General features: G+C 35.3%; 1 protein-coding gene across 2 annotated transcripts in view; it reads left to right on the top strand.

The window, feature by feature from the left end:
• The window catches only part of LOC126826701 (zinc metalloproteinase nas-15), a 43,614-nt gene extending 21,715 nt beyond the window's left edge, over positions 1-21,899 (top strand). Inside the window, exons 10-18 of one of the 2 annotated variants that reach the window (XM_050555718.2) lie at positions 996-1,136; positions 1,364-1,438; positions 3,627-3,773; positions 4,604-4,777; positions 5,660-5,782; positions 6,883-7,074; positions 15,959-16,123; positions 19,307-19,420; positions 19,983-21,899. In XM_050555718.2, the coding sequence (XP_050411675.2) occupies positions 996-1,136; positions 1,364-1,438; positions 3,627-3,773; positions 4,604-4,777; positions 5,660-5,782; positions 6,883-7,074; positions 15,959-16,123; positions 19,307-19,420; positions 19,983-20,098 (1,247 nt within the window). In that variant the 3' untranslated portion in view covers positions 20,099-21,899. The remainder of the gene's footprint in view (positions 1-995; positions 1,137-1,363; positions 1,439-3,626; positions 3,774-4,603; positions 4,778-5,659; positions 5,783-6,882; positions 7,075-15,958; positions 16,124-19,306; positions 19,421-19,982) is intronic. The other variant, XM_056098283.1, reaches the window with a different exon arrangement.
• The last annotated feature ends 2,932 nt before the right edge of the window (positions 21,900-24,831 follow it).

The raw sequence follows: 24,831 nt of genomic DNA, 5'->3' as shown, positions 1-24,831 counted from the left end.
ACCTGCGTATACTTGTTGTCGTGTTCCTGCGTGGGCCAAGAATTTCTATGGACGGTTTCCATTTTTCACTGAGCAAGGCCTGTGGAGCCATTGCATTGTACGTGTGACATGTGACCGCATGTTGTGGTTTTGTGGAGAGGGGGTGGTGGTGGTGGGGGTGTGTTGGGGATGGGGGGGGGGCTATAAATCAACTATCCAGACTCACGTTCACAGGAAACCAGGTAATCAAAACCCTGCAAGTATACAATACAAAATATAACTTGTCGTAGTTAAGCACATCCAAGTGAGACGAAAGATAAAGGATATTAAATAAGGAGTTTAAAAGTGCAGATTAATGTGAGCAGTATTAACAAATATCAAAATTAACTGTAAATAAATAGAAAACATTTGATATTTTATAACTATAAACAAATGTAAAACACGTCTTATTTTATTACCTGTCACTGTAAATAAATATAAAACACTATATATTTTATAACTATATAGTATAAACAAATGTAAAATATAAAACACTATATATGTAATAACTACAAAGTATAAACAAATATAAAACACATTTTATAACCGGTCGCTCTAAATAAATATAAAACACTTTATATTTTATAACTATAAAGTATAAACAAAATGTAAAACACATTTTTTTTTATAACCTGTAATATTATCACCTAACACTATCTTTAATATTAATCCTTAAAACTAAACACTTAGTCCTTAAAATTATCTTGAACATTAGTTCCTAGAACTAAAAACATGTAAAAATATATGACAAAAAAGGAAACATTTTTTATTTTATAACCCGAAACATTAGTCCCTAAGATTATCTTTAACATTAATTCCTAGATCTAAACACATGAAATAAAATTGAACCATGTGTTAGTCCCGAAATGACTTTGAATATTGTTAACGAAAAGAAAAGAAAGCCCAAACCTTTACATAATCATGTAGTGCACCAATCGTATGATAGGATTAATAACGTTTGCTTCTTTATTTTACAGATAGTTGCGTTAATCTTTATGATGATTGGCCATGTAATATTTGGGCTAATTATGGAGAATGTGAACGTAACCAGGATTACATGAAGAGGAACTGTCGTAAAGCCTGTCGAGTCTGTGGTAAAAGTCACACTGAATACGAAGGTAAAGATATAGGTTTTTTTTGTTGCTAATTTTTTTTGTAGGCTTAACATTCTTTTAGTGTTTTAAAATGTGACTGATGCATTTCCAAGATGTCGACTTCTCAGTTAATGTATTTGAGAAAGCGGTTGTGTCTTTTCGAATATGTAAAATCTGTGGGGTTAAATTCAGGGAGTGTTGATACAATGGCTAAAATGTACGGATTGATCAATTGTATGTTCTGTTTACAGAAAACCACTTCACCACTTGGGCATGGCAGTGGTTTGGTATGTTTGCTGATCTTTTCCCACAGGATTGGAAAATAGGTACATTATCCAATGTTTTATACCCTTTTTTATAATATTAGAACACTAAGTACATCATCCACTGTTGTATACTCTTTTCTATAATATAACCTTTGTAAAACAATAAAACTATGCACATTATCCATTGTTTCCAACTGATTTATGCCTTATTTTCTGACACAATAGCTGAAAAAAGGTTTATATATGCTAAGTTGTATACACCTTTCTGTCATAATGAAAAATAGATATATTAAATTAGCCACTGTTTTTTTACATTATTAAAGTCAAATATCGACAAAAAAATGTATTTTGCAAAGTTTTCAAACATTGGTGAAGAAGAGATTAATCACCCACATTTTGTATATTCTTTTCAAAACCATTAAAAGATTAGATTTGTTATCCACAATTATATTATGAATCGGGTCTTATTAGTAGTCATCAACTATCAATTTTGATACCGGTACCTATTTTATCATTATCTGATTATCATTTGGTAATGAAGAAGTCTTCCAACAGTAAAACAAACAGTCGCACCCCATTTACAGGGTCGTATCTAGCGGGAGTGCAGGGGGTACATTGCACCCCCAGAAAAATAAGAGGCCCCGAGAAATTGCGCCCCCACCCCATCCAAAAAAAATAAAATTATTTGACAATCTTTCAATTATAAAATAATACACTTGATTATGATCACACAGTAATGCTCTTAAGGCACTGATCAGTCGATCGGTTTGAAGGGCGCTCACACGCCAATGGATTTGTTTGCCCTGATCTAAACTTTCTTAAATCACATACGTGGAGGCTATGGCGCCCCACCACTTTGCTGCACCCCCACTTTTAGAACCCTAGATTACGACCCTCCCTATTTATCTCTAAAAGCAATGTTAAAGGATGACACATGCTTTCATAACACTGATACCCCTTCTTATATTTGAAAAATGATATACTGATATAATACTAGAACACTTGAAAAATGAGTATAGTAATAAATAACAGTTTTTATAATTGTTAATGTGGATTGTATGTATGAGCCAGATCTTTAACATTAATCTCAAAAGAAAATTATAATTATATCCTATTTTAATGTAAAGACTGGTTGTTATTATGTAATTAAGCAAATTGCTTTCTTGAATAATTGACAGAAAAAGAAGAAAGAATGATAGCAGCATGAAATCAATGGAATCCAACGTTAACTTAAAATAGCCAAAACTTAATTCAGTTTAAATTGATTAAAATTTCTTTTGAGTGTATTTGTCTTAAACTCGCTATTGAACTTTTGGTCTGGTGTGTTAGGAGTTTTGAATAGGAAATAGGATAATCAAAAAAATGTGATTGAAGAGATTCCTGTTTGCCTTTCTAAACTTACTGCAGATAATACAGTACAAAACAAATAAGTAACCGTATCGATTATCCTAAAAGATGAAACATACCAGCTTCGTCCAAAATTATTTATAATTGTTATCTGCTTTTTGGATATCTTGGTAATGCCCGTGACACACATCATACCTTGGGTGTCAAACACACACACATATAAACTCAGTTTGATTGATCAATGATTGTGAAGCTTTTTGCAAACATTGACTCATTTATTCAACCCAATAGCATAATACTCCCATGACATTGTTTAAACATAATACTCCTATGTCATTGTTTAAACATAATACTCCCATGTCATTGTTTAACCTTAATTCTACAATGATATTATTTAAACATAATTCTCCCATGACACTGTTTTAACATAACATAACATTGTTTAAATATAATACTCCCATAACATTGTTTAAACATAATACTCCCATGACATTGTTTAAACATAATACTCCCATAACAATTTCATAACATTGTTTAAATATAACCCTCCCATAACATTATTTAAATATAACACTTTCATAACATTATTTAAATATAACACTTTCATAACAGTGTTCAAATATAACACTCTCGTAAACCAAAATATAATTGTTGGGTGTGTTATGCACAAGACGTCAGTGGGTTTATAAATAGATCCTTGGACAATGTCTGGGCATATTTAGAACAGCTGCATTTTTATTGGCTGTTTATACTACCCAAGCTCTTAAATATCCCTTTCCTGAATTCGAACATCACACAATCACACACCATGAGTCCAGTAAAACCAGTGACATAAAAGTAAATGAAAGAAAACAAAAAAAACCCAAAACTTATATTTTATTTGTTTGGTTATTTCTACTAGATGTTTGTCAAGATTTTTACCCAACCGATAAATGTTCGGGTTGGAGAGATAATGGCGACTGTGTTACCAATAAAGACTGGATGACTAGAAATTGTAAACAGACCTGTAATTATTGTATCACACAAGGCAATGCGATTAAACCGGAAGGTAAGTTCCTGATTAAATTTTGAACTGTGTAGAACAGATTAGAAATACAAAACAAACATTGATAAAAAAAAAACTGCAGCACTAAGTCAATAGTTATTTTGTAAACATCAAATAATCACAACGCAAGTTCGGATTTATTAACGTGATTCTTCAAAGAATACCATATTGTTCCTGTAAGGATAATTTTGTATGGCCTGGAAATATTCCAATACTAATTGAACACATCGTTTTTATGAAGAAATATATCGAGGGTGTTCAAATTCGATTGTATGCAAAATTTGAGGACAATTATTTGCTTAGCCATCGCTGAAGATGTAGATGGTTTAAGTTTTATGAGTTGCAAACATTTAAATGGTTTTAGTCGTTTAACAAATGCTCATTAAAAAAACTTTGTTTTAACTAGGCAGTGTATGTATTTTCCATCAGTGACCCTATAATGTTATGTTGAATATGATATTATTAATTTATTAGTGAGAATGCTACCGCCTCTTTGTTAGCCGTTGTGGCCCAGTATTTAAGGCACTGGCTCACTAACCTGGATGTCCCGGTTCGATCTTCGTGTTGTCTGAGAAAGTTCCTCGGGATTTTCCGGCAAAGTTTCTCAATGTCATTGTTGCAGGATGGTGGGCCTTGCAAGGAACAACTTCATTCAGATGGGACGAAAAAAGGGGTCCCGTATACATCTTTTGATAATTGGGATTCAATTTCTCTCATAGCACAGTCTTCGTTAACCTGGTTGGAGCTGGAAAGTAGGACATCTCATTCCTTCATTCATTCATTCTTCCGTCCCTATAATTTCTATTCATTATAAGATTTTGGTCTATTTTCAGTTGATTGTAATAACACTCATCCAAATGAAGGTGAATGTAACAAATGGGCGCTGGAAGCTGAGTGTCACATTAACTACAAATGGATGGCTAAAAATTGTCGTAAAGCATGTCGTATGTGTGCTACTGATATTGAACCAACAGAGGACAGCAGTGAAACTGGTGGTGGTGAGGACGGTGAGACAATTATTTGTAACATAATCGACCGTTTCCAATTATTGTCACATTCCTGGAGCAGTGGTTACAAGAATAGAATTGTCAGTTAATTGCTCCGTAACAACTTATAATACATCTCGGGTCATCAGAACTGGAAATATTATGCAAAAACAAAAAAATGAGACATTAATTAACATGGCAGAATGATTAACGCATTTTAAAGGTATCGTCTCAGATATATTTTAGCAAATCCAATGGGCTAAAATTGTGTGGTGACGACACTTAGAAGACATTTATTCTGTTCTATACAACAATATCATACTTTTTCGCATGTAGGTAAAAAATCTCACAAATTCTAAGCTATCCCCAAGGGCCAGGAAAGCCATGTATATACTTACCTGATTATCATGGAATAATTTATTAGTGGAGTGTCAAATAACAGAAAAGAGAGAGAGAGAAATGGGGTTTAACGTCCACTCGACACAAACTAGGTCATTTCGGGACTAACATGGTTCAATTTTATTTCCATAATTCGCTTGCGCGTAGGGGTCTTTAGCAGTCAGAGGAAACCGGAGGACCCGGAGAAAACCCACGAGGTTGGACAGGCGACCCCACTCCTTGTCACGTACAACCGGGGATTCGAAACCACGCCAGTTGACTCAATGACAGACTTTATGATACAGCGTGCACGTGCTTACCATTCAGTCATCCAACCCCCCTAAATAACAGAAAAATATAATAATAGTAAAATAGTTTGCTAGAATTTGTGTAGCATTAAATAATAAAATAATATAATAATAGTAAATGATTATATTTATTGGTAAATTACATTACTTTTGAAATTTGATTGGTGATTAGGATCTGAAGTATGTGTTGGTAAATGTTGTGTTTTGTGGTTTACAGGTGATTGTGTTGATCAACATGATACAAGTCAGTGTCAGGGATGGGCTAGGGCAGGTGAATGTACAGTAAATGCTATATGGATGGTTCCAAATTGTAGAAAATCATGTGGGAAATGCAATGATGGTATGTAATGTTAAATAGTTTATGTTTATTTAAATTTCCTCCTTTTATTGAATTACATTGAACCACCGGGGTCACTGGATTGTCCAAGTGGATTTTTCAAGCCCAGTTTCACAATTCATGAGAAGCCCAGTCACCTAAATGATCCCCTGGCAGTTGGAATTTGATTAAGATTCACTCTCCCATTTCACACATAAGCATAGAAATGAAATAAAATGGGGTACAATATCCTTCTTTTCTACACCAACATGGATAATGAAGGCGGTCATACGTCATGCTTTGTGCTATGAGAGAAATTCTGCATGGACATGTATGACTAACTGCTGTGACTAGGTATGCCCACCGTCCTGTATCACTGACAAGTGGAAACCACACTGGAAAATCCAACACTCCGTCAACACTGGGATCAAACCCGAGACCTCTTGGTTGGTAAACCAGCACATTACTCGCTGAGCTACCATATATGTCCTTGTAAGCATGACAATGAAACTTATATATTAGTCTCAAAATGACCAAATCGTTGGGTTGACGACATGTTAAATCATTTGATTTCGTTGATATCAGGTTAATCTTTTTGAATTAAAAGAAATGAAATGAAATGAAATGAAATGAAATGGGGTTTAACGTCCTACTGTTTTGCTCCGAACTCGGCTAATGAAGACGGGCATACGCCATACAGTGTGCAATGAGGGAAATTTTGCCCGGACAGCGGCACTACGGCGTACTCTTATATCGAATTCCAACTGCCAAGGGATCTTTTACGTGCACGCCAATGTGTACACGGGACATCTGTTTTTTACTCTCATCCGAATGACTAGACAGCTGTCCTTGTCAGGCCCTCCTTCCTGCAACACTAACAGTGGGGAACCACGCCGGAAAATCTGGGTGAACTTTCTCGGCCAATGCAGGGATCGAACACCCGACCTCCAGGCTAGCGAGCCAGCGTCTTACCCACTTAGCCACCGTGACCCCCTGAATTAAAAGAAATATCTCATCCAAAAAAAAAAAAAAATTCTTTGTTTAGTTTTACTTCAAATTCCAGCGTCTATTTTCCTGAATTCTGTATGATGTACCTATATTTATTTTGTATTGTTTGTTTGTAGGTGATTGTAAGAATTTATATGATAGTACACAGTGTAAAATCTGGGCAGAAGAAGGTGAATGTATCAAGAACCCGGTATGGATGGATGATAACTGTGCAATGGCTTGTAAAGTGTGTACACCAGATGGCGATACGTCCAAGCCAGATGTTACCACAACGACCACAGCAACACCCGATGATAAAAATAATAATGGTATGTATGTATTAATATGGAAGCAATTGGTCTCTCAAGATATTAAATAGCGTGAATTATTCTGCAGATGAGGGATTGGATTGAACAGAAAAAGCTTCTCTCAATGCGCCATATATGACCAAGGTTGACCCATACCCATTTTAAAGGGAAAACCACAATACTTCGGTCATTTTGATGGTACTTTTAATTCTAGTTACATGTACAATGGGAGGTAGGAGAATCTTGCCGTTACAGGGCGATGCTCTCTACTCTTTTATCTATTTCCAACTGTGTATGTCTGCAGAATTTTCGTGACAAATAAATGTCAGTCAATGATACTTATAGCATTAGCTCTATAAGAATGTCTAGTCCTAGTGGCATGGACGCGTGTAACGAACGCCGAGCAGAGCCAGTGTTTAGGTGAGTTTAGAGTTAATTTGAGTTGGCGAGAGTGAAAATGAATCTTTATGATCTGTCAATGCTACTTAGTAGAATGCCATGTCGTAGGAGTTTATGATGCTTTTCAGACGTTATTTCAAAACTTCACAAATGGATCAATACTTTTGCCCAATTTTAAAGTAGCTAAGTCTCTAACTCAATATCATCCAAAGTCTTACACGTTGAAAATACGAATTATTTGTCAATTCAAATCAACATTGATGTTGTGATCTTACCAGGAAAAGGCAGGCTTCTGATATCCAATATTTAAGACAAAATAAACATTTTATCATTGGTACTCGAATCGTGTACCATAGTGCGTTTTAGTGTCATTTGCAACAAGTGACCAGAAAGAACGAGGCTAGACATATTCAACTGGATAGCCTGCTTAATAGACTGGAAATAACCACACGCCAAAAATTGCTATAGGGTTGAGACACATGCTGTATTTCGCTGGACATAACTGATTTGAAATTAGAGTCAAAAAGTAAACAATTGAATGTAAATCAGTTTATATACAATCAGATTACATTATTATATGCGTTTCTACCCATTTGGGTTAATTTCTAGGTCCTAAATATTAGCGATTTAGCTCCTTTAAGAAAGCAACATATTTTCATTTTATTGACGTAGAATAGTGAATAACTTTCTCAGAAAACTCGATTTCCTCTAGGAAAAATGAGACCAAAACACTCAACTGTATGTGCTATTGGTAAAATAACATTCCGTGGCCAATAGGGTTTTTGCTTAAAGAAACAAACTCTGTGGCGTCATTCGTACGAGTCATAGAATCTATCATGGATTTTTTGGAGAAGGACAAACATTAATCTATATGAGATAGAAATGAAATGTGGTTTAACGTCTTACTATTCTGCTCCGACTGGGCTAATGAAGACGTTTATTTTTTAACACAAGTCGGAAAATTAACACTTGTAAATTGAATGCTGGTTATCAAAATTAAACTGTCAGCTTTAAAATAGATAAAAGTACAAATTAGATGATATTTGGTGATTTTAGACGTTTTCCACCAATTTGTTTTGTTTTTGATCTCTCGATGGTAGAAAATGCTTTATTAAACATTTAAATTTTGAAAAAAATATACATTATCTAAAAGGCAATAACGAAAATATCAATCCACCAATACTCGGCACATCATCGAAACACGAATTAAGGATTTTATTTTGAAAATAAGTATTGCCATTGGATATCTTTATTTTGAATTCATGTAGAATCTTTCAGAGAAAAATAAATAAAACCACGTCATTATCAATCTTTTATGAAGTGTTTTGAAGTGTTAAGAATCAATAGTCAATAATATAATCTAATGAACAATTGACTAGAAATTCTGTTACATTTTATCAACGGCACGTAATTCATTGACGACTGATTAGGCTACTTTTCCCCAGTGGCGGATTGATTCTGTAAATGTCATCTTGAACGGTTCTCATAGGTAAAACATCTGCATGTAAATCTTTCAATCCATTAAAGGGGTGGTACAAGTTTGATTCATTTAATTAAACAAAAATAAACATAAAAGCTAGTGTTTTAATAGATCTGGAGAAACTTACTGGAGGAAGCCGTAGGGATTAGGCTTGGTCCAGTTTAATTTTGAGACATAGTGTCTTAGCAGGGAATGCCCAAGTTAAAAATCTCATCGAAAGGAGCGGAGAAAGTTTTGGGGGTAGTGTGAGACGGTGCGGATGTTCCTTTTATATATTTGACATACACTTGACGTAAATGCTTCTAATTAAGTTTTAGCGGATTTGTTCTTGGTCATACAAATAGCCCTTCACAATTTATACATTTCCTGCTCTATATCATCAGTCCACACTTTACTAAAGTGTTTCTGACACTTTTCCTTCGATATATGTTTTAATTCCTAGTAGGTTAAGTTTGACGTATTGAGAATGAATTCTATACAACACAATTGCGTTTTCACCACATTAACTGGAGCGAAGTTTTCAAGCACGGAAATTCAACAGACCTATTTCTAAAGAAATAAATTTATAATGGCCGGATAAGCCTATGTTAGATTGGTTATGAAACAGATTGTGTTAGCTAGATGATCTGTAAATAATAGGGTCATAACTTCGCTTGAGTAGGAGGAAAAGTTTTCTTTTGAGAATTAAATGTCACATTGATACGACAATAATGATCGATATGTGGTGGGTTATTTGAATACGCTGTAAGACAACTTTGATTATCCAAATTTAGTTGGTTTGTTTGTGTACCTTCTTTACTTCTGCCCACGACGTAAATGGTGGTAATCACAGATATTGTCAAATATCAGTGTTTATATCGTAATTAGGACTATACAAACAGTTCCTTCCGTTTAATTGTTCTGTTTGCTTCATTTTATCTTGGAAATGAAAAGGGGTTTATCGTCCTTCTGGTCTGCACTGAATGGTCTAATGAAAACAGGAACTCGTCTTGGCCCAAAAAACATTTATAAGGCATGTTCAGTAATGTGTATGATGTGATGTGTCGACTTCAGCTAGACCAAACTACCAATCAAAACCAGTGATAAAAAAAACCCCGAATGGCTTTGAATATCCAGATATTTGATTGGCTGACTAATCTTGATGAGAGAGAGAAAGAGAGAGAGAGAAAGAGAGAGATAACATCCATTTGACAAACAAGATTATAACTTATGGACTAACATGCTACAATTTTATTTTAATAATGCTCTTGCGCGTAGGGACCTTTCGCAGTGGTAGGAAACCGAAAGATTACTCAACAACCCAATCTCTCATATAGATAAGGGGTCAAACACACACTTTTCATAAACATGGAGTGACCAACTGAATGAATGGATCGAAAATAACATCTGATTTATAATTAGATTGGGGAGCCAGGATCTCTCAGTAAGACAATGGTTCGCTAGCCTGGAGGTCGCGGATTCATCTTCATTTTCCGGCGTGGTTTCCCCTTGTTAGGGATGCAGGGCGGAGGGCCTGACAAGGACAGCTGTCTAGTCGTTCGGATGTTACGCAAAACCGAGGCCCCGTGTACACATTGTCTTGCATGTAAAAGATCCATTGGCAGTTGGAATTCGATGTAAGGGTAGGATGTAGCGCTGCGGACTGGGCAAATTTCCCTCACAGTACACTGTATGGCATATGCCCGCCGCATTAGCCCAGTCGGAACAGAACAGTTTACGTTAAACCCCATTTCATAATTCGACTGTATTGGTTCTTACAATTGTCAAATATGCCTTTCATTCTAGTCGGCTAAAGCTGTCACGGTTTCATATGTATGACCTTATAAAGATGGGTTTTTCATGTATTTTTTTTATTTTAAAAATTTATGGTTCTATTCATCCCGTGTGCCTGAGTGACAGAATTCTGATATATAGCAAGTTAACTATGAAATCGGACTGAATTACACATGAGATGTTAACAAAAATAACAATGAACAACTATTGATCGGTCTATAAAAGTTTTCAAGTGTTTCAATTATTTATTATTACCAGGTATTTGATTATTTTTTATAGCAACGGTTGCCAATCTTTATCCACTTGGGTATTTTTCTCATTTTTACAAATATCTTTGATAAGCCTTGGTAGGAGCCATCTTAATCTGTATAATTAATATATGAAACAGAGGAATGAAACAATATGTATTTTGATAACATCATATACGATTATTGTTTGTCACAATGGCTATCTATTTTCATGGACCACCGCGCAAACATCCTTCGGGTCTGGAATTAGTGATTTATAGAATTTATAGTGATCTGCTTTCACTAAAGTGCTCAGAGCACTTTATATATTTAATATTAATTTAACATGATTTATAAAACAAACCCGAATCATCATATTTTTTTTTGTGCAGTTATCTAGAAAAGTAAAATACAGAATTGCAAAGAGTGGTGCATGAATACTAAAAGAGAATAGATCTTCCGTTGAAAGATTATTAGCAGTTCTGTTTTTTTTAAACAGCTTCATCAATGTTGAGAAATTTCTTGATCTAGTTCTAACACTTTAGATATGTTTAAATACAGTGTTAAAATAGATCCTATATGTACAAAGTCACAAGCCACTAGATTAAATTGCCCGTAAAGGTAATATGATCTCGTCTTTCTAGTTTTAGTAAAATGTCTGGCAGCAGAATTTGGTTTTCTTTGAAGTTTACCCAAGCGTCTAACTGGCAAACCTGTTAATAAAGAACTAATATTGCCAGGGAATTGAACAAGACACTTGGAATATACTGAAAGCAATGGGCCGAAGATGCTCTTTAGTTTGTGTGGGATTAGTTGTAATTCAGTGATTCCAGAGTGATCTAACTCTTGCGCTTTAGCTTATGATGTCTGTCATTGAACCAGGTGTTGTGGTTTCTGTATGGCAATAAGTAGCGTCGCCATCATAGCTTTTGGTTTTCTCTGGCCCCTCTTATTCCCCACCACTGCTAAATAAACGAGCGAGCAAGCGTAGTATTAAAATACAGATATAATATGGCAGAGTTGGTGTCGAGTGGATATTAAACACTGTCCAGATAAAATTCCCCTCATAGAAAACAGCATGGCGTATGCCTGTCTTCATATAGCCCAATTGGTGCAGAAAAGTATGAGGTTAAACTTCATTTCTGTTAAATTTGAAATACATGCAATAGAGAGAGAGCGAGAGAGAGAGAGAGAGAGAGAGAGAGAGGGGGGGTGTTTAACGTCCATTCAACACAAACTAGGTCATTTCGGGACTAGCACATGGTTCAATTTTATCTCAATAATTCAAAGCGCGTAAGGGTCTTTAGCTGTGGTAGGAAACCGGAGGACCCAGAGAAAACCCACGGGGTTGGACAGGCGACCCTACTCCTTGTCACGTACAACCGGAGAATCGAAACCACGCCAGTTGACTTAATGACAGACCTTATGATACAGCGCACACGTGCTAACCATTCGGCCATCCACCCACCCCCCATACATGCAGCACTAAGCCTCATTTCCATTCATGTAAGAAACTACTGAAGTCGGTGACCTGGGTTGTGGTGACATTTACCGGTATCAGTTTAACCTACAAACTTAATGTCTTAAATATAAAAATTAGGATGAATAGGTTTGTGATTATTAATCAATAAACACAGAATTTACATCGTGCAAATAAATACTTCAGATAAACTTCTTATGCGCTTTTAAGTTTATGTTGATTGTTGTATTGTTGCTTCTCGACGTATTGACGTGCCTTATATAAATGCAAGCTTGAAAATATAGCGCCAATCGTCTTGACAGTATGATGAATTCATCAAGTCAACCGGGAATTGTCCACGGAAGATCTGGATATTAAACAATTCCTGAATCCAATCCATCACCGTAAAACTGAATTGAATGGAATCCGACAGATAAATACATGGACTTCAGGGGTTGTAAATAACGGATATCCAGAATTTAATAAATGTGAAATGGTTTTATATTTCGGTCTAGACATGAATTATACATTAAAATTCAATCAAATCAATATTGTAAAAGTTTTATCCTAATACCTATAGGTCTATGCATATGTGATATACAATATTTAGACTAATCACAATTTATACATTGTCAGTATGAAAACCACTGATTACGAAAACTTCCCATTACTACACAATTATAGGCGTAAAAGGTTTCTGCACTCTTTTATTTCAAATTTTGTTGTACATTTAAAGTATATAACTCACTGTGCTGGTGACTAGCCCTCGGCTTCTAAAATTCAGGTACAAACGAATGCTGCTGTTAGCTATAAATTGTAACGGGCGTAATGAATGGGGCATGGTATCTTTACCTATCTACATGTAAGTGCTAATAATAAAATTGTCAATTGCATTTGGATTTTATATGTTAATTTTTTTGTGGGATAACAATCTATCTTTATTTCAAATATTTAGTCTATAATATAGATACAGCCAGTGGCGGAGATCTAGTCCTTATTGTGTTGTTCTGTCGACATAAGACAATAATTAGCGAACTGAAAAGTTCTGAGTCTGAAAAAGGATAGATCAGTTGGGTTGATACACACTCTGTCTCCATCAATTAAGTACAATCATTGAATGAGTCGTAGACATAAGAACTGCATCTGTAGTGTTGTTGTTGTCTTCGTATCAGGCCATCTTGTGAACCTACCCATTGAAATCACCAGAAATGGACTAATGGGCTTTTGAACAGACATCAAGTACCTACAACTGAAAGGACTACCCCAACAAAGATTCAATCCATCATGGTCTCCACTTTAAGGGATGATGTCCCTTCCTTTTCCACTGTAAAAAGGTTGGCTGTGGAATTTAAGCGTGACAGAGAGAGAGCTTGACGATGACCCGCATCCTGGAAGGCTATCAGCAGCAACTATTCCAGAAAACATTGCCCGGGTTCATGACATAGTGATGGCTGATCGACGATTGACCACTCGATATTGCCAGTGTTGTGGGCATCTATCATGAGAGGGTCCAGCACATTATCGCCAACGAGTTAGGAATGACAAAAGTTTCTGCAAGATGCTTGTCAAAGCCCTTGACTGTGGATCTCTGACGTCCCGTGACAATCCGCGCCGTTTTAAAGCAGGACCGGGTATTTTTTGGCGAGATTTGTAACCATGAATGAGACCTGGATTCATCAATTTCAACCAGAATCCAAAATCCAGTCTAAAGTATGTAAGCACCCAGAGTCGCCAGCCCCCTAAAAGTCAAGTTAGTTCCTTCTGCTGGAAAAGTGATGGATTTAGTAATTTGGGATTCCAATGGTATTTTGGTAAATGACTCTCTTGAAAAAGAGCAGAATATCAATGGAAGATATTATGCCGACCTACTGAGACAGCTGCGTGAAGCTATCAAATCTAAGCGACGGGGAATGCTCACTAAATGCGCCCTATCCCACCAAGACAAATGATCCTATTCATAAATTGGTGATTGCCATGTCAGCGATCTATGACTGTGGATTCGAACTGATTTGGCCTAGTCAGTCTTCCACTTGTTTCCAGAAGCAGACGTTAAAGCACCAGGTAGTACTAGTAGTAGTAGTAACTAACTGTCGCCATTTTCTTAGTAATGACCGACATCCAGGCCCTGTAATACATTTTGCAAAAGTGTGTAAACCTCAAAGGGGACTATGTAGAAAAATAAAAGGAAACCATGGACTTTATACAGGTCTTTCAAAGATGAGATAAGCTTAGAACTTTTAGGCCAGCCCTAGTAGCAGACGTCTGCTTAATCTTTCTAATACTAAGTTCCCACTGCCGTGCAATGCGTTACCATAGGATTGGCCCTATTGAGTCCACGATATATTACATGCAGATACGTTCGGATACGTTTCGATACGACCAACACGATTGCTATAACTGACCTCAATATATGATAACACCTGATAGGATCATCACGATTACTCCACGATTAAAACCACGATTTCACTCGTAGCACGAATCATTATAGTGGGAACCTGAACATTTAATCTATAGAGTTTGTCGTATCACTAATTGAAACATAAAGGGAGATTAAATGGAATGGGATTTAGTGCCTCATAGACAGAACACTATGGTATTTTTTATTCAATGGTTCGTTACATGGTTACTTCGCATAAAGGCGTTTTTCTTGTGACCACAAGTCTAAAACCTAAAAACGCCTTACTTCGCCTGCGAAATTAAAACTAACATTAAGATTATTATGTGTGAACACAGGTACTCGAATCCAATTATGGCCAATTATCTCCAGTAGAACTCATTGAATGAAGAAACGCAGTTTAAAAGAATATGTATAATTATTTACTGTACATTATTTGTAGTTTAATGGACGAGTGCGAGACATTAAGTATGGTTTAATGGTCGAGAGCGAGACATTAAGTTATATACTGATAAGCCGAGTGTTGTTTCAATATAGCTCGAGGCCATTAAACAACTTAAAATACAGACACTATCCAGCACGTGCTTTTCAATGAAATACGTCACGCGAGTCTAATATTTCATCTAGTATAGATAATGTACGATTGGCAAGTTGCCCGTACATTATTGGAAATAATGGTACGCCAACATCAAAGGATGACGTCACATCTGTATTTTAAGTAATATAATGATATCGCACGAGGGGCGTCACCTACACGTCATCGACTTCCAATCCAAGTACCAATGGTTCTATATAACATGCATGTCACATCAATGTGTACACAGATGATGTGCCAGACGCAGGATATTTGGTTAGAGGGGTCCTCCGCCGAGAAAATTTAGAAAACTCAGGGAGTCATTGGTGGGGCTTACCTTACCTGGACCCGAATATAACATTAAATTTCATTAGCTACATCACCTTAACCAACAAAAAGCAAAAAATTAAACGTTTCATAGAAATAGAATAATAAATACATTTCTTATACTGTCATTCAAAGGGAACCGTGCCCTTAGGGCTCCCACCAGGACCTGTCACTGAACGGGTGAACTATTTTTTGTGCTTTTCGAACTGGTAGATCAACTCGAATTCAGTACTTTATTTTGACCTATATTTTAGTATATTTTATGTTTCAGGTACTTGTAAAAATGAACACAATGACGTTGAATGTAAAATCTGGGCTGAAAGTGGACATTGTGATATTAACCCAGAATGGATGAAATCACACTGTAAGAAATCGTGTAAAGTTTGTACTGGTGGCGGTGATGGTGACGACTCCGATGATAAACTTAAACCAAGTGGTGAGTATATAATACTCCGAGCTTTAGTTTGTTTAGAAGAGATATAGCCCTTATAGATCCAATGGCACTATGCCATGAGTGTCAACTTTCAGAATTGATGCAATTATAATACGAAAACACACGAACCGAACTTCAGCACACGAGCGAGAACTGGTCTATTGCATTTGGGTTAATATCTTTAAGGTCACGTTTGATTCATAAGTATCTGATCTCAAAAGTTTAATCTTTCGAGTCGTTGTTCTTTTCACATGTTGCATTTACCGATATACTTTGAGAATTCAGTGACTTTATTTCAAATTTGATCAGAAGCTGAATTAAAAACTAATTTGGATTCAGCTTCAATCAATCTTGCTACAATTTGCGTATTCTACATATGATAAACATGTTGGATAATTAAAATTTCGGCACTAGCTGAATTTCAATAGATTTGGAAAAGCATATAACTCTAACCTGTAATGGGATGCATGTGAATGTGGACGTATAAAAATCCAATTTAACGTTATTTAAAACATAGATATGACGTCATGCACCCTTTAATGTTTTTATCCAGTATATAGGAAAATTTACGCTTTTCTTAATCAATCATCTATTATTTATAAAACTGTCCATTATTTATTGAAAATAATGGACAGATTTACCAATAATAGACACTTATCTGAAAAATGAACATGTATTTTGGGATAATTAAATTACAGTACATGAAATTAGTTTAAAAACCTCTTAGTTACCGAAATGTCACATGACCGAATGTTGATTTCACGTGTTTGTCTACATAAAGAATTCCACTTGAATCCGTCCGTTATATGTCACTTGCCCGTTTAATAGTACGTTCGGCAGACTAGATCGATAATACGTTTTTATATGCCCACATTTTCACACCTTCTTTGTGACACTCTACAGAACATAATTTGAAATATAGGTATATATCCAAAATATCTCGGTTCCTTTCGATATTGGCTTGTATGTGACCGTAACTTCATGGATTATGGCCCCTGGTTGTACACACTAGAGGTCACAATTTTTAGCCCATTTTGATGAAACTGAACATGTGTGTTGATAACCCAAATATCTCGATTCTTTGCGATATTGGCGTATTTCGGACTGTAACTTCCTGGATTATGGCCCCTGATTGAACAAAAAAACCCCACGTTTTGAGCCCGTGGAACCTATACAGATCACAATTTTTATCCGATTTTTTAAAACCGTTCAAATATATCACCGTTACACCATAATGACAGTTGAGTTCGAATTTCGTGAATTGGTTTGTGCCTTTGATCCTGTGTCCTGTCACTTACATCAGAGTATATATTAAATTTCATAACAAAATTTGGACTGCTAGTACCCTCCATATTAATCACAGTACTAAAAATATTATCAATATCTAAATCATTTTCGTGAGCAGCCTTTCCATCACAACGTTAACGGCTATTATCCCCCATATCAAGAACATCACAATTTTTACGGCTATTATCATCCATATCGAGTACATTACCAAATGTAATGAGTATCCAAATGCTTATCACATATATTCTCATTATTAATAATTGTTTTCGACTGTGTTATAAACATGTCTCCATGTCGAATATTTTGGACTGTCTATGTATGCTTGCATTGTATGATTGGAGTGTTTTGTCACATGCCTTCATGGGCATGTGCATGTTGTTTTAAGAATGTATCCATTATTTTGTGGCTTGTTCTTTTAGAAAACTATCCATTATTGGTATCTCTATGGTGCTATGTTTTAAGTTCGATAATAGCCTCAGACTGTCCATTATGTAAATACAAAGAAAATACAAAGTTGTTCTTTCTATTTACATATGGACAGTCTTCGGCCATTATCCATAACTTATTTTTTTTGACAAATTCCATTTCTATTGCTCCCAATGGAGTAAATATAGAGATTAAGGAACGATGTATTAGATATCAATTTTTATTGAAGTTGTATAGGCTGGTATAACTAATCACTTTAGAATGAAATATTATCGTAAGAAATGATTAGAATCCTGTGTACTTATTTTTTCAACGACATCTTGCCATTTTGACACGAACTTCTGGTCACAAAGGAATAAACAAAAGAGTACTAGGTCACTCAACAGTCAGATTGATCTAACCCAAGTGCACATAGAGCACAGTTCAGAGTCGGACAAGTTTCCAAGATTGTCTTTGGGTTAAACCCGCCCCCATGGACATCTGTAGATTTAAATAAAACACCAGATCAAACAATTTCAAAACTCAGTTGTAGCACGCAATCAGATCATTTTCTTCTTTTTCTAGCGAACAATTTAAACAATAGGTCAAATCAACCAAATTAAAAAAAAATATTTGAACGTAAATTAACTGTCGAATATTGCAGAGTAAACGGACAATATATACTTCTAGAAAATACATATCAAAAAGTCGTCTCACCTTCTGGATCTGAACTGATTAATAGTGACCAATCCTAACCTAAAGAGGCATAATGCCAGATTTAGAGAAAGAGTTGGTCATTTTTGCTATAATAGTTCAAAAGTAGATAATGACAAATGAATATATTTAAAATTTCCGTTTTATACACATGTATAACGTTTGAAGCCAGAAAAAAAATTTTGCTCTCGCAAAATGCACCTTTCAGCTATGGCTAGGCCTATATAAAATTCACATATATTTCTTGTAATTGTCTGAACAATAACTCATTCTTTTCATGAACATCATTGTCCGGGTGGTATCAAGTCTATCTAAAGAACACTTTTCAACACTTTAAAAGTAAAAAGTAAAATTGTGATTGGCCTTCTGCAACATTGCGTCGTCAACATGATCGCCGTACAGAGTTGTCTAAGGTCATATAGTCAAATTTGATTTAAAACGCACCCATCAGTAAAAATGCTTTTTATGACTTACAAATACAGTATAGAATCATCTGCTATCTTTACCCCCCCCCCCCTTCATCCTTTAGTTGGAATCAGTAAATCCATGTTTTCTTGCCTTGAAAGAAAACTCTTGTTGGGCACCCATAGACATTACCAATTTAGCACTTGAATTTCATGTGGGGGCTTTAAACAATAAAGGTGCTGTCTAGCCAAATTGTCCTGCCTAGATTCATTTTAATCATTTTATCGCTTGGTACATAGTAAACTTCAGTTTTTCTATCTACACAAAGCGGTGATCTAATCCCTATTATTATCTTTATTAATGTTTTTGTTTCAGTTGATTGTTTTGATAAGAATCAGGAGTGTGCTGGCTGGGCCAAGTTTGGTTACTGTGAGACCAATCCCAGATATAATCTCATTTATTGTAAATACTCATGTAAAAACTGTAATGGTTAGTATACATCAATTATTACCATCAATTATATCATTATTTTTACCAACAATTATTACCATCAAGCAATTATTACCAGCAACAGGAATTATTACATTATTATTACCAGCAACAGGAATTATTACATTATTATTACCAGCAATAGGAATTATTACACGACGACCAAATTACGTTACAGCTATAAGAGAAAAATTTATTATATACTACATATAATATATATTGCAATATATTTTTCAGCACCTCGTGTCCCACCATTTTCGTGCAAGATTACTATTTCGGTCAATTTTCACAGACTCTTAAAAAAATTAAAAACACTTATATGGATATACTACTTCTGAATTTATTAACATGCTACGTTTCGATACACACACAGATATTGTTAAGGATTATCTTATAAGGACTCTTAAATACATTCACCTCTAATTGCTTGATCACAAAAATACAAATCAAGCAATCAGAAATTGTACGCCTTCTGTCAAGCCAGCTATATTTTGTACGCCGTTTTGCCCTTCAACATGGCCTGTGTGATGATCGTAATGATGTTGATGATATATTCTTTCAGGTTGTCGAGATGAACAACTGCTATGTGCCGTGTGGGCTAAAGGGGGAGCCTGTATTGAGAATGCTGCATATATGTTACGTCATTGCCAAAAATCATGCGAAGTCTGTACCCACTAAAAAAAATTCAACCATAACATAGACCTTATACTTGTAAGCAGTGGTTTAGTTCTAAAACAAATTAATGCAACACCTTTTGTATGAGGTACAAAATGCTGCTTTGCAACCTCCTTTCAGATACACTGCTGTATATATTTTGATCAGTTTCTTTTATAAGTATGTAATATGATGGTGCAGCAAAGACACAATACCTCAGAGTTTAAAGGTTAAGATTACCCCAGTTAAAGCCAAAAGAATTAAAATAGTTGATTAGTCATTTCATATTTCTTTTATGGGTGGAAATAAAAAAAAAATCACTAGACCCACATTAGAGGATTGCAAACATGGATGTAGTGATGGAAGCAGTTACCTGTCTCGAATAAAGGAAGGTGGTACTACACCACTGCTTAATAGTTTTATTATAATTAGAATATTTAGAATATCAATTGTTGGCCATTTAAATGTAATCTGTTATATTTAAAAATCTTTAAAATAAAATTGTCAAATACAGTGGCAAGGCTCATTTTGACGTAATATCAGTCATTAATAGAAATCATCTTAGCAGAATAGATAGTACTCCTTGATTTCAAATAAAATGGTTAAATATAGTATATAGTCTATTAATAACAATTATACAACTCATCTTAAACATACATTATGCAAGAGCTAAATATGCCTATTGCAGGTCTTTCTTTAGGCTGGAAATGTTATCTAAATTATTAATTAGACATTAATTAACCTATCCAGATCATAATCAACTCTCGATGCCATCGTTAGCCTACGATATTTAGTGGATTTGAATACATTTTGTGATGGATAATTTAACGTAAAAATGGATATTATCGTACCAACGTTAGTAATGACGATCGAAGATAACCTAAACTGAATCGATAATATCTCGGTTCAGAGTTAAGCCAATTGGCTGAAATTTTCAGCATATTCTGTTTTCATTATCTATTTTGTGACTATTATAGCTCTTTATCTAATCTTCCATAATGCCCCTTTAAGTAATACCAGCGAGACATTACTGAATAAATATCTCGACCAAATAAGTCGATACCGGTACCCTACCAGCACTCTATGACTGAAATTCTTACCTTTGTATTCACCAGATCTTGAACTATATAGCAATGAATACAATTCGACCAAATAAATTGATACCGGTACCCTACCAGCAGGGATATCACAAGCCCATGTAGCGCCCCAGGGCGAAAGTGTCAGTGACCCCCCCCCCCCACCATACTGTAACTGCTTTGTTCAGTGCCTGCGCTCAGTTGATTTTTTATGATGAAAAAACTTTTAAAATTCTATGTTTTTTATTAAAAATATTCTTACAAAATGGATATTTCTGCCCCCCCCCCCAAGAAGTGTCGCCGCCGGGCATATTCCCCCCCCCCCCCCACATACCAGCACTCCGTGACTGAAACTCTATATAGCAGTGCCTACAATTAATTAAAATAGAAACAATTCTTGGAATGATTGAGCATTGACAGTTTATTAGTGTAAACTATCTGACAACTTATTGATTGTCCACGTAGACAATTTACTACTTCCATTCCTATTTATTCAATGACTAAATTACAGCATTTGTGTCTAAATAATGTGTCAATAACCTTTTTTGTCTGGTGAAATGGTGCATGTTACTAAATGACAGCATTCAATAATGATTTATTGAATTGATACATGTGGTAATAAATGTATTTACATTTTTTGTGTTTTTTTTTATATGAATTTTGTTTCGATTTTGTTTTGCTTTGTTGATTTTGTAATGGCATTATTGGTGTATTGTATATATTTACATGTTAATAATAAAAGACTTTTAGCATTCAAAATAATTAGTTGTGCTGTATTTATATGTTAACTCCGGTGTAAGGGAAAGGAGGTCATAAACTTTTCACTTTGGGCAATGTTTTGAAACTGTGTTTTCCAACTACACTAGATCAATTTTAAATTGAAAAGTTTAGTGTTAACATATAGGATATTGTTTTATCTTATGATATGCCGTTTAGTCAGAAGAGTTGAAATTTGGTTATGATAAACTAAAGATTATAGTTTATTCCATAAAAGAGAATTATCCCTATAGTATAAAGAACAACAATAAACATTTAAAAAAAAAATCTGAAACACAGTTAAGAAAAATTAGAATTGTATTTTCTCAAATGAATCAGGATTTTTTAAGTTAGAAAATATACACTATGCCAGTATTTCACGAAATGGGAGAGAGAGAAATGTTGACGCGAAAATAGAATATTTGAAGAATTCAATTTCAAACTTGGCATGAATCATAGGCACCATGAGTCCGCTTTCTCCAATTAACTTTGTCGTCCTGTCATCACGATTTCTCATTAACGCCACAAAGGTTGTAGTTTTTGACAGATTTTTTCTAAATTTTCCGTTGCGCATTTTCATCACTCCCCCACCTTTCGTTCCAGAATTATTCCGCTTCCGCCTTTTACAAAAAACTTGTTAATGTGATACAGTTATAATGGATTTTCTTCACATTTGGCGTATAAAATAGAAAGACGAGAAGGAGTCTTCGCTAGGAACGCCTCTCGGGATTAACCATGGAGAAATATATATATCCCAATGGGATTATTATTGTTTACAATATTGTCATAATATTATCCTCATCAATTTATTTGTCAGTTCTACATAAACATATGCTATGTCCTCATTCTTCATTTATTTATACAGCTTTAGGGGTCCTAAGAACCGACAACTGCGACAAGAGTGGGTTTTTTTTGTCAAAAGCGCCCAGTAGATCTATTAAGGAAAGATATGTTATGGATATGCATATTCCACATACCTAATCCAAAATGTAAAACAATTTCATACAAAATTATGGATAATTGAAATTTTGACAGAGCGGCCTAATTCCGACAGGGAATAACTATAGCTTACACTGGCCGACAGAGAAGAATATTGCTGCCCAGAATAAACTACATGTACTTAAAAAGACTAAATGTGTGATAGATAGATCACCCAATAAAACATACTACAGTAGATATCGCTTGTGTGATAACTTCCATATCGTTTTACATGTAGTAAAATCTAGTCTAAAGAATCATATTGATTTATTTGTGCATGTAAGAAAGGGTTGGGTAATAAATAAAATCTCCTACTCGTCGTTTTTGATATAAAAAAAAATATCAACTCTGTCGATAAAGTAAAAAAAAACTAAGCTAAGCGTAGTGTTTACATTATCGACTTGTGTTGATATTTTTTGATATAAAAAAAGACTCGTAGGAGATTCTCTATATATGTCCTGATTGAGGATGTGCGGATTGTAAGGGGAACATACCAAAACCGTTTCACCCCGGCTGTTTCATCCCAAACTAACATTTCCATTCACTCCTATATAAAGGGATGTTTCATCCCATTAATTAAAACAGGGATATAATATACTAACAATCTTATATGCTTACATTTTCATATTTGTCGTCGCCCCTGTCCTTACTTCCGTACGTCCGTCTGTCCGCCCGTCCACAATGTGTTTGTCGACATTCTACAGGTTACAATTCTTATCCGATTCTGAGAAAAAATTGAAATATAGGTTTATCCCCAATCGATCTCGGCTCCTTTCGATATTGGATTATGGCCCCTGATTGACATTGTACGAAAAATCACGTTTTTAGATGAAATTTGAAATGTATATCTATAACCCAAAGATCTCGGTTCCTTTCGATATTCGCGCATATCGGGCCGTAACTTCCTGGATTATGGCCCCTGATTGTACGAAAAATCACGTATTAGCTTGTGGACACTCTAGTCACAATTTTTATCCGATTTAGATGAAACTTGAAATGTATATTTATAACTAACAGATCGCGGTTCCGTTCGATATTCTCGCATATCGGACCGTAAATTCCTTGAGTATGCCCCCTGATTGTACGAAAAATCGCGTTTTTAGCTTGTGGTCCCCCTAGAGGTCGCTCCTTCTACCCAAATAGTGTTAAATTATGTAATATCAAGGTTGTGGACACTGTGGAGGTCACCATTTTGATTCCAAAAATCGTTTAAATAATGACGACTGAGTTCGAATTTCGTGAAAATTGGACCGAAACTGCCGGACAAAATGGCCGTTCCTTGTACGCGAACAGTGCCATGTAATACCAAGGATGTGGACCCTCTAGAGGTCAGACTTTTTTCTAAGTTAAAATATATGACCGTTACACCAAAATCATACTTGAGTTCAAATTTCGTGAAAATCGGACCGAAACTGCCGGACAAAATGGTCGCTCCTTCTACCCAAATAGTGTTAAAGTATGTAATATCAAGGTTGTGGACACTGTGGAGGTCACAATTTTGATCCGATTTTGATGAAACTTAAAATATATGTCTATATCCCAAGGATCTTGGTTTCTTTCGATATTCGCGCATATCGAAGTGTAATTTCCTGGATTTTGACCCCTGATTGTACGAAAAATCACAAATTTATCCGTTTTTAAAATACGTTTAAAATAAATATGTCACCGTTACACCCTAATGACGGTTGAGTTCAAATTTCGTGAAAATCGGACCGAAACTGCCTGACAAAATAGCCGCTCCTTGTACGCAAATAGTGTAATGTTATACCAAGTTTGTGGACTCTCTAGAGGTCACAATTTTGATCTAAATTTGACGAAACTTAAAATATATGTTTGTATCCCAAAGATCTTGGTTCCTGTCGATATTCGCGCCTACCGGACCGTAACATCCTGGATTATGGCCCCTGATTTTACGAAAAATCACGTTTTTAGCTTGTAGACCCTCTA

The sequence above is a fragment of the Patella vulgata genome, chromosome 1 (assembly GCF_932274485.2).
Source record: "Patella vulgata chromosome 1, xgPatVulg1.2, whole genome shotgun sequence".
In the NCBI taxonomy this organism is placed as follows: Eukaryota; Metazoa; Mollusca; class Gastropoda; family Patellidae; genus Patella; species Patella vulgata.
The sequence above is the reverse complement of the archived record's forward strand: the minus strand, read 5'-3'. Positions and strand labels throughout refer to the sequence as shown.